Source organism: Carassius gibelio, chromosome B2 (genome assembly GCF_023724105.1).
Source record: "Carassius gibelio isolate Cgi1373 ecotype wild population from Czech Republic chromosome B2, carGib1.2-hapl.c, whole genome shotgun sequence".
In the NCBI taxonomy this organism is placed as follows: domain Eukaryota; kingdom Metazoa; phylum Chordata; class Actinopteri; order Cypriniformes; family Cyprinidae; genus Carassius; species Carassius gibelio.
This window is the reverse complement of record NC_068397.1, coordinates 17285919-17304008: the sequence shown is the minus strand read 5'-3', so window position 1 is coordinate 17304008 and position 18090 is coordinate 17285919. Positions and strand designations below refer to the sequence as shown.

The 18090-nt window shown below is 39.2% G+C and overlaps 1 protein-coding gene across 2 annotated transcripts in view; it reads right to left on the bottom strand.

The window, feature by feature from the left end:
• cdh7a (cadherin 7a) overlaps positions 1–17629 on the bottom strand; it is a 56337-nt gene extending 38708 nt beyond the window's left edge. Inside the window, exons 1-2 of one of the 2 annotated variants that reach the window (XM_052549715.1) lie at positions 17218–17629; positions 10402–10872 (exon numbers count right to left, since the gene is read on the bottom strand). In XM_052549715.1, coding sequence (XP_052405675.1) covers positions 10402–10644 — 243 coding nt within the window. In that variant the 5' untranslated portion in view covers positions 10645–10872; positions 17218–17629. Of the gene's footprint in view, positions 1–10401; positions 10873–15455; positions 15616–17217 lie in introns of those variants that run through there. The other variant, XM_052549716.1, reaches the window with a different exon arrangement.
• Positions 17630–18090: the final 461 nt, after the last annotated feature.

Genomic DNA, 18090 nt, shown 5'->3' with positions numbered 1-18090 from the left:
GGGCTCGACGGAGGGCACGTTTAATCTGCTCAGCCTGGCTGACGAAAAAGCTTCCTGGTGGCCAGAAGGGGAGAGAAGTGTGGATCTCTCATCCTCGCCACAGGGTTACGGCGGCACTCCTGGTCTGCTTCTCATTAAGTGCGCATTTAGAAGGTGAGCTACGAGTTGTTTTTGGCAGGCTAGGAAAAAGGAAATGCAAATGGGCTGCGACGGAAGTCGGCCTGGGAATGCTCTCCTCCGCTTGTGCTATTACACAGACTGCACCATCAAAGGATCCCCCCCAATTAAGGCTGAATTCAAAGCCCTTTTCTCTGGCGCACTCAGTGTATATATGCAGAATCTGATCGGACATTGAACGCCCAGTTGAGGGACTTAAACCAACGGGCCCTGCACATCTTATGAAGCTCAAATACAGGAATGGGAGGACAGCAAGCAGCTGAGAGGCCTTGATACAGTTTGGCGAATTGTCAGAAATCCATTCCTGTGATTCTGAACTAGAGGTGAGATTATTAATTGCGTAGCAAGATACAAGTCCAGGTAACTTAGTGCGACAGAATTATTAACGACATCGGACACTTGTTTATGCTTATTCCGAAGTGAACTCACGTGGAAGTGCTGTAATAAATGAGCACTTTCAGTGGAGACACTGGGGTCATTTCTAATAATTGTTGATATTACTGAACTCATCCTAGAGACACGGATATGCATTATTCATCATGCTCTCTTTGACATCCCTCTCGTTTGAGCATTTTATTCAAGCTGGACCTATCATATCCATATTCATCAGGCTGCAAAGAGGTCACCATGGCCAATAATACCAGTCACTGATAATGACTTTATGAATTTCTTCACTGATAAAATAGATAACATTAGAAATACAATAGCGAATGTAGATTCTACAGCGTCTAACACTTCAGTTTCATCCATCGCACCCAAAGATAAACTGCAGTGCTTTACAACCATAGGACAGGAAGAGCTAAATAAACTTATCACTGTATCTAAACCAACAACATGTTTATTAGATCCTGTACCCTCTAAATTACTGAAAGAGCTGTTACCTGTAGCCGAAGAACCGCTTCTCAATATCATAAACTCGTCGTTATCTTTAGGACACGTCCCAAAACCATTCAAGCTGGCGGTTATCAAGCCTCTTATTAAGAAACCAAAACTAGATCCTAGTGTACTGGCAAATTATAGGCCTATTTCAAATCTTCCATTTATGTCTAAAATTTTAGAGAAAGTTGTGTCTGCTCAATTGAGCACCTTCCTGCATAAAAATGATATGTATGAAGAATTTCAGTCAGGTTTTAGGCCCCACCATAGCACAGAAACTGCACTTGTTAAAATTACAAATGACCTGCTCCTTGCGTCAGACCAAGGCTGCATCTCATTTCTAGTCTTACTTGATCTTAGTGCTGCGTTCGACACCATAGATCACGACATACTCATAGATCGATTACAAAACTATACAGGTATTCAAGGGCAGGCTCTAAGATGGCTTAGATCCTACCTGTCCGATCGCTACCATTTTGTTTACTTAAATGGGGAGTCATCTCATTTATCATCAGTAAAATATGGAGTGCCACAAGGATCCGTCCTAGGTCCCCTTCTATTTTCAATATATATGTTGCCCCTTGGTAATATTATTAGAAAATACGGAATTAGCTTCCACTGTTATGCTGATGATACTCAGCTATATATCTCAACGAGACCAGATGAAACTTCCCAATTATCTAAGCTAACAGAGTGTGTTAAAAATGTAAAAGATTGGATGACACACAATTTTCTCCAATTAAATTCGGATAAGACAGAGATACTAATTATTGGACCAAAAAACACTACACAGAATCTTGTAGATTACAATCTGCAACTAGACGGATGTACTGTTACTTCCTCTACAGTCAGAAATCTGGGTGTTATATTAGACAGCAATTTGTCTTTTGAAAATCATATTTCCAATGTTACAAAAACTGCATTCTTCCATCTTAGAAACATTGCCAAGCTACGAAACATGTTATCTGTTTCTGATGCAGAAAAGCTAGTTCATGCATTCATGACCTCTAGACTGGACTATTGTAATGCACTTCTAGGTGGTTGTCCTGCTTCTTCAATAAACAAGCTACAGGTAGTCCAAAATGCAGCAGCTAGAGTCCTTATGAGGTCAAGAAAATATGATCATATTACCCCAATTTTACAGTCTCTGCACTGGCTACCTATTAAGTTCTGTATCAGTTACAAATTATCATTACTTACCTATAAGGCCCTAAATGGTTTAGCTCCAGCGTACCTAACTAGCCTTCTACCACGTTACAACCCATCACGCACCCTAAGGTCACAAAACGCTGGACTTTTGGTCGTTCCTAGGATAGCAAAGTCCACTAAAGGAGGTAGAGCTTTCTCACATTTGGCTCCCAAACTCTGGAATAGCCTTCCTGATAATGTTCGGGGTTCAGACACACTCTCTCTGTTTAAATCTAGATTAAAAACACATCTCTTTCGCCAAGCATTCGAATAATGTATCTTTTTAATTGTGAGTGTAGTTGCATCTGTTCAAAGTTGCATTTTTATTCATTAGCTTGGGTTAAACTAATTTTACTTTGTTGGATCAGCAGCTATGCTAATGATGTCTGTATTTTGTTTCTATGTTTCGCCACGGGATTTACATCCCGTGGTAACTAGGATTTAAACAAGCTCCAGTCTGGATCCAGAACACCTGAGAAAAGATGATGCTGACCCTCAGAGGACCCCAGATGATGCTACCTTGAATCAACAAACAGAACTAACAATTATTGCTAAATGTGTGACTGAATCATATAATAACTTAATTAATAATATTGATAGTTCATCGTCTAGCTGACTACGTCTTGTATTATTATTATTATTTTTATTTTTTCTAAAATCCTGTCAAATGTGCACAAACTACTAGCTACTACTAAATATTGTAGAAACATAATTTTCTGTAAAGTTGCTTTGTAACGATTTATTTTGTAAAAAGCGCTATACAAATAAACTTGAATTGAATTGAATTGAACTGATGGTACGATATCAAGATGGCAAAGACATATTCATTAAATTCATTCTGGTATAATTTTGCAGATAATAACGGGTGGGAAGATTGGTCTTTGGTATGTTCGACTGCATGTTTGGTTGAGAATAAACCTCTCTATTCACTTCTCTGCTCTTTGTTCAGAGTAACAAAAAAAAAAAAATCTTGTTTTCCAGCATGAATTGCAAGTGAGAGACAATCGATAAAGCATAAAACCAAGAGCAGAAAATGTTATTTCAAGTGCTGAGTAGAGATGGAAATTAAAGGTTTCTTATGTTTCCTGCAAAGAGAATTTGAAGCCTAAAAAATAAAAAAAATAACAAGAATGTAAATGACAAGATTGTGTATATGATGGAGATCAGTGATGTGAAAATTGCTTCAAAAGGTTCTTCTCTTTTACTCTCTGGAAGCGTCAAAGTCCTTCAATCAGCCTCGAGTATTACATTTCTGCCTGGAAAGTATGTTTGTGTCATGTATATGAGAGCATTCCGCATCTTTCAACCTTCTGCATGAACATAAAAATTATGTGTTAGAGGTTTATGGTATCATCAAGCCAACTGTTGCTTACAGGGTTTAGTCTCTGCTCACTGTTAGGGCAGGATCAAAAGGTCAGAATAATCCACACACAATGTATGCCTACCAGTGTAAACATCTACCTTGTATTTAACACTTTCATGATACGTTTTTGCAATATGCATTAAACTGTATATTAAACATAGACAAAAGTTTTAGGTCTCCTGCTCTTCTACTCGCCTGAAGAATATGATAGCTATTCAATTGTCTAATTGTGGTACATAAACATTAGTGTCCATACTGTTCAAATGTTTGGGATCAGTAAAAATGTATTATGTTTTTGAAATAATTCAGTTATGCTCAACAAGGCATTTATTTTCATTTATTTGATAAAAAAATAGAGTAAAACGAGTAAAACTACATGTTACAGTAAAATGTATTTTAAAGAATAATTTATTCCTGTGATGACCAGACTGAATTTTCAGCAGCCATTACTTCAGTCTTCAGTGTCACATGATCTTTTATAACCATTCTTCTTCCCAAATCAGCAACCAATATGAAGATTTGGTAAGAAATATTTCTTATTATTAGCAATGTTGAAAACAGCTATGCAGCTAAAATTTTAGTGAAAACTGTAATACTGTTTGGCAGGATTCTTTGATCAACAGAACTTTAAAAAGAACATTTATATTAAAATATTTTTTAATTCAATTCTGTAAAATATTAGCTCATTCAGCAAACTCCGTGTACATCTCATAATTCAATTACAATTAATAAAATATGAATTAACATTAAGGGCCCTATTTTAACGATCTGAAACGCAAGTGTCAAAGCGCCAAGTGCAAGTTACTTTGTGGGCGGGTCTCGGCGCTGTTGCTATTTTCCCGGCGGGATAAATGGCCCTTGCGCCCGGCGCAAATCTAAAATGGGTTGGTCTAAAGTAGCTTCATTATTCATAGGTGTGGTTTGGGCATAACGTGAAATAAACCAATCAGAGCATCATCCAACATTCCCTTTAAAAGCAGGTGCGCAAGTTCCATTATGGATTGATATTATTATGGCGTATTTACCAGGCGCACGCCAGGAGCGGTTCACAGCCGAGGAGACTGATGTTCTTGTAAGAGCAGTGAAAGACAGAGAAGTTGTGTTGTATGGGGATGGGAGAATAATTAGCCTGAATAATTTGTAAGCTAGATTTATGCCTATTTTTTCACATCTTCGTGGCACACCACAATGATTACCATCACATGTGTTAATATTTTTTTAGTGTAACAATTTATGATTTGCAAAAATAACTGTTGCATCTGTGTAGATTACATGAGCAAAGTGTATGCGCGTTGTGCACGCTATACATTATGGTCAAGCATGCACCCTTAAAATAGCATAATGAACAACGCGCAACGCGCCACTGACTTTACACTAGGTTTTTTCTGGTCAGTGGCGCAATTGTTTAATGGAACAGCAAAATAGCACCAGGGATTGTTTGCCCGGGAACACGCCTCCTTTTTTGCGCTGAACTGCCCAGGGAGCGCAAGTTCATTCACTAGTTTAGCGACGTGCTTTTGTGGAGGGAAAAGCGCGCTTTGCGCGGGTGCAAAATAGGAATGACACATGCGTCGTGTACAAAGTCAATTGCGCTGGGTGCAAGATAGGGCCCTAAATATGTAAATATAAATCAACATATCAGCTTTCCTGCACCCTGGATATCAGCATCAGTCACGAAGAAACCCATCTTGGTCAACCACTGCTCATATCTTTATTGTTTTGCTGTTAATACCATGAAAAGGGGCATAGGCATAAAAAGAAAGAGAATGTGAAAATGGTCAATAAGATCTCATGGTAAGTTGTTTGTGAGGACTCTGTCTTTTATGTCCGTATTATGTTACCCTTATCCTGATGAATAAGGCCATCTTTCATCCTCACTAGTGATCAAAGGATTGATGTCTACATAAAAGCCAAAATAGGAGAACAAGCAGTCAACCAATGACCATCATACAGAATACATTCAGAACTTGAGACACAAAAGATAATGAAATTTAAAAGAGAAACCAAGAGGAAAATGTTATTGCTCAGAGGTTGCTCTTAATGGAGTTCTCAGTTCCCTTTCAGTCAATCATTCACAACGTCATGTCAGTGGCCAACAAATTGTTAATCTTACCAGAGAAACCAATTCACTAAACTAAACGAGCCAATGCATATTGGCATGCGATTATTGCATCCAGCTGCTGCTAATCACAGCATGAGTATAAATAGGCAGCCGGTGCAGCACACAATCAGCTTTTTGCTATGGAATAACAAAGTAGTGTTATCGTTCTGTTCCTGCCTAGTCTTCTTGTGTGTCGAATGAGTCATTGCTCTCAAAGGACCTTCTCTGTGTGGGTGTGTGGCGCAACAGCCGGTTGGTCGACCTTCGTTGACTGGGTGCAAACTACAGGCTGCACTACCCCCTGTAGTGTTGTGGTGGCCATCTCCCCTGTGTGCTTCGACACAACTAAAAGAGCAATCTTAAAAGAGCATTCACAGGTAAACGTCTTTTTAAAGATGGCATTTCACCAACGCGTCTCTGGATATGGTCATTACCTGGTACCGGGTGATGGTCATGACTGCTGCCTGGGCATTACGCACGTTGAAGTTGTGTTCTCATTGTGGGGAAATGACCATCTCTGAGTTGCAGACCAAGCTCCACTACCTCAAAAGGGTTGGAGTTCCATTGCCTCTGCCTCTGCCACAATCTAGTTCTTTTCCTGGCAGACGTCAGGTGAGAACTACTTCTGGCAGTAGCTCGGATGGTTTGAGGATCACAGTGGCGGCAATCCCTCCAAGGAACCAACCTCCCAGGGACCGCCACTCCTTTTGCACTTTGCAGCCAGCCAAGCTCCCTAAGGAACGTGCTGGGCCCTCCACAAAGAATGTACCATCAGTATCCTTTGGGGCTTCTCACAACGATCGGATGTCGAATGCTGGATTGGAGGGCAAGCCTGAGCTCTCTGGAGAGGAACTTTCAGCTGTGCTGCCCACCTTCAAGACAGTAGCAAGGCCCGAATTGGATCCTGAAAAGACAGGTATGCTTTAGTAGAAACCTCCACTGTGTCCTGAGCCCTTGAAGTTGGGTGACTAGTTTCTCGGGGTGGCCCACGCTGGTTCTCAGCACCCCACTCTGGTGCCATTCTTCAACGGAAGAGCACAATGAGCTGATTTACTCCCAGAAACTGACCTAGTAGTTCTTCCTCCCTCACCACCCTCGATGGTGGAGCAGCCAAGAGGTATACAGAGATCCTAGTGGTGGAGCAGTCTGTAGCGATGCACCTGGTGGGGCAAAGTTTGGTTCCTTAATTCCCCTGTGTCCCAAACCAGCCTCTTCGGCGACACAGTTGAGAGCTTTGCCCAGCAGTTCTTGGCTGCACAGAAGCAGACTGAGACAATCCGATACATCCTGACCCAGCGGGCAGCTGCAACCTCCACCCGTCCCAGCACCTCAGCCTGCTCATTGCAAAGGGCATACCCCTGCAGCTGCCCCTGTGCCAAAGCTGCAGCAGCCTCCAGCTAAGCAGCGCCGTGGAGCCAGTCACAGGGCATTCTCCCCTCCCGTCTCGGCCCCTGCCACACCTGGTGGTATGTGCAAGAGCAAGAGACCCTGAGATGGACAGGGTCTCTCTTCGGGAGATGGTAAACACACCACTCCCTCCACAAATGGATCACACTCGTCCTGCTGTCGCCAGCAGGCAGCAGAGGTTGGTTCGAGAGTGTTACCAAATGCCCTACGTATGTAACCTCTGCTCAACCTTGGAAACAGGTAAGCATAGCCCCACATGCTCAGACTTACGTGCTGGTGCCAGGACCGGCCCAATCCAGGTCCTTGAGTTCCACCTCGCTGCCCCACTCTGGGTGCATCGGTGGCTCCGCTGGTCCCACTTCCATGGTATCTGGAAGCATGGCTAGTACGGTCTAACCCATTTTGCTGGCCCCTTCAAACCATCAGACTTGGCTATCCGATTCAGTTCGCCCTGGTAGCTCACACAGGACACTGAAAGGAGCAATATCCATTGCACTTTGGTAGGGATTCCCAATTTGTTGGTCACTGACGTGACGAAGAGAGTGACCGATTAAATGTCTCAGTTACATATTGGAACCCTCATTCCCTGAAGGAGGGAACGGAGACATCACGTCCTGTCACCACGGCTGCTGTACCTCCGCTGAGCAGCCAGGTCACCACCTCAGCTCCTCAGTGATTATGTGCTGCCTACTTATACTCATTCTGTGATCAGTGGCAGCTGGATGCAATAATCGCATGCCAATGTGATTGGCTTGTTTAGTTTACATTTTAAGTGGATTGGTCACTCTGGCGAGATTCCCAATTTGTTGGTAACGATGAGATGTCTCCGATCCCTGCTTCAGGGAACGAGGGTAACAATATGTAACCAAGATGTTTTGCCCAATGAAATTTGTTTTGGATGTTTCTCCTAGAATTCCTAAAAATAAAAGGAATTAAAGGAAGTCACAAATCTGTCAAATGTTGACATATAACAAGAGTTTAAAACTATAAAATTAAGGCTTTTTTCTCCAAAATTAATCTGAGAAAAAAAAATATCTTTATAGTCCAGGAGAAATATCTGAGAGCTATAAGAGATATAATTTGGAGATTCTCTTTTCTATGGGAAGATAGAGAGATAGGCCACCTCATATTGTACATTACTCTGCTGATCATCATTCAGTGCGGGGGAAACATTTGTGTTCAGTCACTTCTCTTTTGCCCGGATCCCTCCGGCTAGAGTGAATTGGAGATGAGCCAAAATCTAATAAGGTTCAACCTGGCTGTCAGGGTTTGAGTGTGTGATGTTAGAGGTTTGTGTGGGTGTGTGTGTGTGTGTGATGTAGTGGCTAAGAGATAATGTATTGTAAAAGCCAAGGATAGTAGAGCAGGTGGCATGCTGGAGTATTTGGCTCATTATCTTTAAAACAGGAAAGTGTTTGGCTGTCTTTGCGTTTAGCATAGAGCTAACTACTTACAAGCCTGTGCGTATGAAGCAATCACATTGCTAGCAGACTGGAGCCAATACATAAAAGAAAAGATGCTTCCTATTGTGACAATGTTTTTTTTCCTCTTTGTGTGGCTCATTTACTGTAGCTCAAAGTATGACTATAATATCCACATTGTATCAAAGAGGTCTGATCAGACACTACTTGTGATATTCATTAAACACATGATCCACATGCCAAACAGTTCTGATCAAAGCATCAATCTACATGTTAATTTCACACTGGCATTAATGTGAGAAGAACTGATGGCTAAAACACTTTAAAAGCCCAGATTGATTGGACAGCATACGTCAACCTGCATTCTCCTGTGCTTTAATTTGAAGTGTCTGAAAATAAATATCAGACAAAGCTTTTAAAATACCCAAAGAGTAATGTTATATTATCGTATATTACAGATTCAAATATTTACATGTAGGAAATATTCAGGCAATTTTTGTGATTCACTTGGCATTAATGAAAAGCAACACTTTCTAATTGGCTGATACAACACTATTTCAAAACATCAGTTCAGTTCATGACTTTGCCAGATACTTTAGAGAAATAAGTCTGAGCGACTGGACAGCTCTAGTGGCTTCTGGGCACCCGAAGTACATTATCTAAATAAACATGTCAGCTCAGTTAACAGGCAACCACTGGATGAGATCTAAGACCCCGTTTACAACTGGTATTAAGATTCATTTTAGGTGATTTGCTTGAACGGGACAGTGGTAAATTAAAGTGCAAACATTTTTAAGACTCCATTTCAATGTGATCGAAAATTTGACCACACAATATCTGACCAAAAGTGGTAAAATGAGATGAACACCACCATTCAAAAGTGTAGGGAAGAATGGATTATGTTGATCAAAAGTGACAGTGAAGACATTTAAAAAAAAAATTGGAATTAATATTTATCAAAGAAATTCCTCATGGTTCCCACAAAAATATAAGGTAGCACAACTGTTTTCAAGAATGACAATAATAAGAAATGCTTTTGAGCACAAAATCAGCATTAGAATGATTTCTAAAGAATCGTGTGACTCTGAAGACTAGAGAAATGGCTGCTGAAAATTAATCTTGGCCATCACAGAAATAAATTGCATCTTAAAATATTATAAAACAGGAAATATATTTGAAATTATAATAATATTTCACAATATATGCTGTTTTACTGTATTTTTGTATCAAATAAATGCAGCCTTGGTGAGCATAAGATAAAGTTTTCTTTCAAAAACATGAAACAATATTTTGAATGGTAGTTTGTTTTAGTATCAACTGCAGCGTGACTTATCTGACCACTTTTGATCAGATGTTAAGCAGGATCTAACACCAGATCATGACAACAAGCACAGGAAGCCAAGGTTTTAGTACAGAAAATGTATGTCATTAGGTCTGGGTGAGATATATATCAACAAACATCATCAAAATGATGAAAAATATTACAGTATTATAATACTGAGTTGAACTTAACTCAATGTTTTCATGTATTTCTCAGCATTTTGATAATTCCTACATTTATATGAAGGGTTTATTTGCAAAAACAGACCATTTTCTTAAATCATCTTTTTTATTGTGTTATCGTGTTTTTATTGTGCTTTATTGTATTAGTTAGCTGTATTTCTTTAGATTATTATTTAATCAAAACAACCCAACTGCAGCTTGATTTATATTAATTAAAAAAAGCATGATTTTTGAGTTATGTTTTTGAAAATTAACTAATATCTTTCTCCTTATGTGTTTTCCTTTTTTCACTCAGCCCTTTTTGTCATAATAAATGATCTCTGTGCACTTGATACATAGAAAATATCAGAGCAATTTTACTTTACCTTGCCAACATAAAGAGGGTCATCTCCCGTGTACTCCTCCAGGACAAAGAATTGGTTCCACACCCAGTTGCGCTTGTGTCTTTGAAGGGATGCACCCACACTAGCTCTGAAGGGCCTGAGGGAAGCCGGGCGGAGCGGGATAGAGTTCAGAGTCAACCCCCAGCAGCCCACGTCCCACTGGGCTAACAGCAACATAGTCATTACAGTCAGTCCAGTCCACACTGCAGAGCCTACGTGCATCATTTAGATTAAAGGATGAAGGAAAAAAAAAAAAAGAAGAAGGAAAAATAAAAAATACACTCCTTCGTATTGAACAGGCACCAAAGATCTTGAGCCTATAAGGTGGCTCCTGGGAAACTGTGCACCACCCTCAGCACTGGCGTGGGTAGCGGGATAGAGCAGACCGTCTGACCGGTGATTGATGGGAAAGACCACAGGAATGAACGATGATTGTAGCTCAAGCTCTCAAACCTGTGGTGAGAACAGACATTGGGGGAGAGGATGAAGAAAATCAGTGAGGGCGAAAACAGTCAAAGAACTAAGCAAAAAGAGAGAGTCTGTCAGATGCAGGCTTTATTTACTGTCATTTTTATAATAGCACTACACATTTGAACCCCAGATTAAGACAACATGACTTTTGGCATTTCAGAGGTTGCCATCCGAGATGCAGGTGCAGGTAGAGCGCTACAGGTGAGCAAAACGGACATGAGGCTCTTTTCTGTGGATGGGTATTTGACAGCGCTGCTGAAAGTGGAGCACATTAATCTTTAGGGCTGAAGGGAAGCGGGAAGGGAGGGGGAAACAGACAGAGGGAGAAGTGTAGAAGTCCAATGCAAAGGTTTGGAGAAATAAAGCAAATATGTACCATCTCAAGTTCCAACAAAGGAAAAAGCAGCTCCATTATCATACTTGGCTTATGCAAGACAGCATATGGGTCAACGTCAAATAAAAGTAGCATTTTCAGTTTCAAACATATATACTTTGTATTCATCTTGGTTTTATATAGTTTTGAAAAACCTTTACACCATTTTCAAGAAAAATGTTCGTTGTCGTCTAACCATCAAGTAAAATGCAATAACATTTTCTGTATTTCTTGAATGCAAGTTTACACGTATAAATCATTTTCAGTATACCAAAAAATGTAAGAATGAATGAATAAATAAATAAATAAAAGATTTTAATATATTATACATATATTGAGTTGACTTTTTTAAACAAAAGTAATACGTTAACATTCTAAGTATATATTTGTAAAAAAAAATCATAGAAGTGCTTTTGTGTATTAGGTATACGTATGTAGGAACTGCATTTGTACAGTTTGCAATTATATTTGTAAAATTTATTTTTGTAATAAAGAATTAATAGTTCCAAAAAAAAAAAAAAAATGCTAATCAATGATTCTTTAGCAGTAGTTATTTACCAGTCACTATCCAATCCCAATGTGACTTATGGTATTTTTGTACTGTCTGAAACTCACACTGGGGTTGGTTAAGCACCAATAGAAGTGGCTCGTTTATGGCCCCATCTAGGGTTTGAACCTACAACCTCTAGCTTAAGAGCTGCTACTAAGAACTACAAAGCCTCCCCACACCGTAAAAGTGTGTTATGTAAAGTGACACTGGATTTGTTATAGTATATAAAAAACCTTCATGCTCCAAATTGCAATGGAGAACTACAATTTAAAAGTGTGCACTGTTGAAGTTGAAGTGACAAAATTCCAGGCACAAATTTCTCCTAAGGGGTCCCTGGAGCTTCTCGGTCCGAGAGAGCCTTTTAGGTGTTTCTAACATCCTTTTAAAGTCAAACACTTACAAGTCTGGAAAAAAAAAATAGTTCAAAAGGGATTTGGATAGAGCACATATACGTTCTCTGGAGAAATCTGTCCTTCCATCAGTTCAAAACCACAGCAGCAGGATTCACGCCCCAACAGCTTATTCTGATGTTGAAGAGGATATCGAAATCTCCACGGAAATCCGTCCTTGTCCAAGAAAAGATGAGATCTGACCTATGGTTTACAGACAGAACAACTCCCATATTGGGTTTTGAGTCCATGGCAATTCGAACCCTCGCAATTATCGCAGCATGTTCATAAGATTTATTAAGATATTTAATGCAGGTTCAGAAGGGCTTCAAACAATGATGCTAACTGAAAGTGTTAAAGCATTAGCATTATTAAAAAATGTGTATGGAAAAATAGGGTTTAAATAAAAGGTGTTAAACACATCCGAGACATTAAAGCTATATGACAGATGCTGTAACTGTGCTAAATAATAGCATACGTGAAGCTAAGGCTCTGAAGGTGAACAGAAAAGTAAATCACAAAGCATCCCTCAGGGAATCCATTCCCTTCTTGTATTCTCAAAAGCACCAGCGCTGCTGGAGGAGAACAGAACGTCTTGCGCTTTTCTTCAGAAGACCACAGTGCCAGGACCCCTCAGTAGGGAAAAGTCTCATCTAAAGCCTGTAATCTCCATCATAAGCTTCACTTTATAGGGGAATTACAAGTACTTAGAGACTGATTAGATCTCTATGCATTTGACTGAGTAGATCCAACAAAAGTTTGACGGGTATCAAGAAAACACAGTTATAGCAAAACAATCAGCTACATGTCTCAATTATCTCCAACCTCGAATAGTTTCACTGAAGTGCTACATGACACCGCTGCTAAATAAAAAGAGCTTTGAGTGTGGAATGCTTATAGCATAGCGCAGACTAATAAAGAGAGCTGGAAGGTGATATGGATCATTTATCAAGCTTGCATTAAAACTCAGCAAACAAGGACATAGGAAACTAGCCTTGGTATTTTTTTAATGCGGTGCGTCTGAAGCAATATCTCAGGACATGTTTGCATGACAAAGCATTTTTCAAATGTGCCCAAATTGCTTAGGTTCCAGTCTATAAGGAAAAAATACATAGGAAGTTACAACAAAATACACAAAGAAATACCATCTGATTTTTCAGAAATTAATGTTAGGACAGCATGTCACAGTCTCAGATCCTTTGCAACATCGACACAGTTAGTAAACTGAATTGAATCTACATTGAACTGACTTGAGCTGTATAATGACAATATTGCCTTCTGTAGAGTTAGTTACAGCTGAATTTAACTCAATTTATAACTGATAAACTGATGCACTATAGAGTGCATTACTGCCTGTCGTCTTTTCAGCAGCATTTGTTCTGTTTGTATTATTCCCATTTATTTTCCCCATAGAGTCTGTTAACCAAGCTTACCAGCTACAAGGTGAATAAGATTACAGACTTTTATTTGACTAAAAAAAAAAAAAACTACAATCCAATGAAGCACTGCAAATGACAATAAAATTAAAAAGAATGGAGAAATATAAAAAAATATATAAAATTTTAAGTTGCTGATCATATCTATAGAAACAATACATTTGAAGATTATTTATTTATTTATTTATTTATAGGGTTTTTTTGCCATGAATTTGGTTCAAACAGATGGTTTCCACAAAAGCATATACCACTGATTAAAGCTGCAATGCTTTAGTTTTGCCTCTTTGTCGTTATCTCTGTTTGAACCCTGCAATTGCAGTTATTTTGTGCATTATTTTCTTTATGTGGGTTGTGCATCGGCACGGCTCCTTAGTGCGGATGAACTCAATGTCTTGAGGTGTATTTCCAGGCTGTCTGTCAACGCACCAGTGTGGATATTCACTGTACTTCAGAATTACAAATAGTTAGTCTTTACCAGAAAGAAGTTTTACCAGAAGACGTCATCTGAACAAGCAAGTACCATGTCTGGCAGTTTTGTTCTGACCAACTGAAGAAAAAAAGGTTTTCAAGAAATCATGCTACCAATGGTGATTAAATCGCAAAGTTAGCTCAATCATTTCAAATTGTGTATTTATTATTACTGTTATACTTTGTTCACAATTTTTAATAAACATTGCGTGACTGTGTATATAGTGTGTGTCTGGAGATTTCATTTTCTACAGTCTAATCTCTAATTTTCATATCTTTTGAATGTCATCAAAATAAATTGTTCTTTTAACCTCAAAAACAATTTAATGTTCCTCATAAGCTGTTGTAAAATGAAAGGTCTAATAATTTCAGAAGAGGCTACAAGCTACTAGCCAGGACTCCTTCTGTATACAGCCGTGATGTAATGAAAGAAAGATGAATGACTCAAACCACTCAAATTAGATAACATTATTACAAGCTTACCGTTGTGAATCGGGCTAAGGTAAGGAGATAGCTTTGAACACTGGTTATGTACTGTACTTGCTCAATAATTGATTTCAGATCATTTTTAACCAAAATAAAGTTATGGAATCCAGCTTTTATCACCTTGGAGCTCACAAAAGGTCTGTCTTCAAAGGTTATGATTCAAAATCTGTTTCCCTATGGAGAACATGAATGGAGTTTTTACTTCTGAAATCTGACAGCTCCACTCTATCATCTTCTGTGGCGTCAGTCGTCATCTTTTACAGCTAAAATTGAATTTGTTTCATAATTTATTAATTTTGCAATATTACTACTGTTATTGTCCTGTTTATTACTGTGAAGCTGCTTTGAAACAATCTGTATTTGCACTATATTAAAATGTGACTCGACTGTTAAACATTCAAATCTGTTTGTGTTTTACATCGGGATCCTTCACAAACCCTTTATAGTTTCATTCGACTTTTCACCAATTATTTTAGAATAATCAAACAATGAATCATGTCTAAAAACTGATTTCCTGTAAATTACATGGTAACTATATGCCATGCTATCAGTGTACTATATTTGTTCGTCTTCTATTTCCAGCCCCCCACTAACATTATTCCCCGCCCGAATGTGCTCGCTGTCGGGCTTGGCTGAGGCCCCGGACTTTGTGTTCAACACAGATCGCCCAAATGGTCTGGGACAGGATGATGAAGCCTCATTAGCCCCCCATGCCATCTGACAAGAGGAGCTGAGGCTTCATCGCAGACCGCCCTGTGAGAGAGCGCCCACAGCCACAGCCAGAGATTCAGCTCCAAAAACCCATCTCAAAACACTCTTTAGTCAGAGCCCCCCTGCAGTGCAAGAGCAATTGTGGCACTCACCAGAGACAGTATGCTCCAACACAGAGCAAAGCTAGGCTCCTGGCATCTGGACATCAAACACAGCACAGTGCGGACTGGTAGCATATGGCCTTCTTATTATGGCTGCCCTTCGCTGTGCAGACTCTTGAGGGTGACTACGACAAGATTATGCAAGGATCTGGGCTGGATATGACTGCTTATGAGCATGAAAGATGAAAAATTATAATAAAGAAAACATTTATAATACATTAAAAGACTATTTAATGCTATTTTACACTCATTACATGCTTCATCAAAAAAAAAATTCATAATTTTATTTATTTATTTTTTGCAATAAGTTCTTTGTTTATGCACAAAAAATCTGCATATTATACATTTCCAACACAGACATACTATACATCTTATCCAGAATATATATATATATATATATATATATATATATATATATATATATATATATATATATATATATATACATTTTACAATAAATACTCTTTTACTCTTTCTACTTCAAAATTAAATGTTTTACTCGTTGTTTCTTTATAATTAATTGTGAAATTTACTAGCAGTTTCTTAATGAAAATTATACACTTTTTTTTTTTCGTGTAGAGCATGACTTAGCAAAACTGCATCAATCTCATATCTAAAATTATTATTTTTATAACAGTGGGTCCCATTTTCATATCTTTCCCTGGGGCCCAACAAACAAGTCAGCCATAGTCTTCAAAATATAAAATCTTACTAGGACCTCTATATTACAGGACAACATTCTTGGTCACCCCTCCCTGAAAACAACCTTGTTTTTGCATAGGCACAAACTGAAGTGCATATAGATTCCAACCAGATGTTAAATCGGGAAATAACAAAGCAACAACACAAGAACTAAACATATTCTACAAATGAAACACACACACACCTAAAACCACAATTCATTTTTTGATGTGAGCCACATCAATTTGGCTCTCACGGTTTACTCAAAGCGCCACCTAGCGGCTCACTGCAAGCGAAGTTTCTACTTCGAGCCTCGGTGCTTGTTGTTGGCATTGCAGTGGCGTCCTGACAGGGAGGAATTTGATATCGATACGGAGATGTGAGGAAAATCTGCACCTCTGTACTTGTGATATCCTCCCTTGTTTTGGTATAACTCTACTACACACACAAAAATAAAAACAAAAACCTCTAACTCTCACTGAGGTATTTTCACATCAAAAAGTCTTTCACAGTCACACTACAGACGACAGTATTTGCATCACAAATGCGAGTCCCTGGCAAGATCCCAAGTATTGCTCTTAGGACTGAGAAATTGTACTTCGTAGCGACTCGATTAATATGCTGACTGGCAGACCTTAACTTTTGAACATCACAGATGCTCCTGAGGGAAAAGCGCTGAATATTAAAACATCACAGGCAGTGAGAGAAACTTTCAGAGCGGCTCCAAAAAAAATCTTAATGCTGACCACACAGTTCGACAATATCTGAAAGTGCATAGCCAGTGAATATATGTATTAACTTTATATTAAATGCTATTACTTTTATTTTATTCCATATTTAAATTTCACTTGTATATTGTCATACTTTAACGCAAGTAGGCTACGCTATGTTAAAAACATAATTTCTGAAAATACATAAAAAATAATATCACATTAGACTATTGCCATTTCTCAACTCTTAGATTGCTTTAGTGTGGTTTTGTAGCTTCCTAATGTAAACGTGCAGCGCAAATAGCCTACCCTCAGTCCGTACGGTATTGCACCTCAATAAACACTGCATAAATCAGACTCACCTTTTCTTCCTGGTCCTTCGCGTGTTTATAAATTGTGAACGTTCTTGTGAAAATGCAGAAGGATTCCGTCACGTCGCAGCCGCTCTAGACGCGCTCTTTCCGAGTGAGTGAAGGAAACATATTCAGGAGCATCCCTGCACTACAGGCGTCTTTCCCTCTGTTCCGCTCTATCACTGCGCTGCTCGCACACACTCCGCGCGTCTACAATAAGCCCTATTGAGAAGCCACAGCTGCAGCAAACCTCAGCCAGGGGAGAGCACTGTGGAGAGACTCACAAAGGGACCACAACACTGTCGGCCATCCGTGAAGCATGCCTCGGGAGCCTCAGTCCCCACAAACTCTGGGAAAACAGTGGTTACGCGCAACTTATTGTCTCTAGTGAAAGTGGCTGACAAAATGGACAAGTCTCTGTTAGTGTGCTACAGGAGCTTCGCTCATCGGGGAAACGTTGCACTGAGGGGAGGTGCCGATGTCATTCAGCGTATCCAAGGTGCCTCGGCGATTCTAGGGTTCTAGGGGACCACCGAGGGGCCAAAGCGTGCAGAGAGGGACTAAATTAAAACCTCGTCAAGATGATTCTATGTTCTTGAGATGTGGGTCGAACTTACATTTTTCAAAAAATGAAGTAAATTAAGAAATAAAGTAAATCATTTAACTGGTTATAAGACTCCAAGTACCTCCAAGTACACATTGTACCTTTATTTCTGAGAGTGTATTTATGTGTTCTGTATATGTGAATACATAGCCTATGTGTGTGTATATACAGTATCTATACCTGCCATATACATTGAAAAGTCCTGTACCTATTAAATGTTACCTTGGGTTTCTCTACAGCTCACTTGTTTTTGACTATTACGAGGTGCTTTGGAAGCC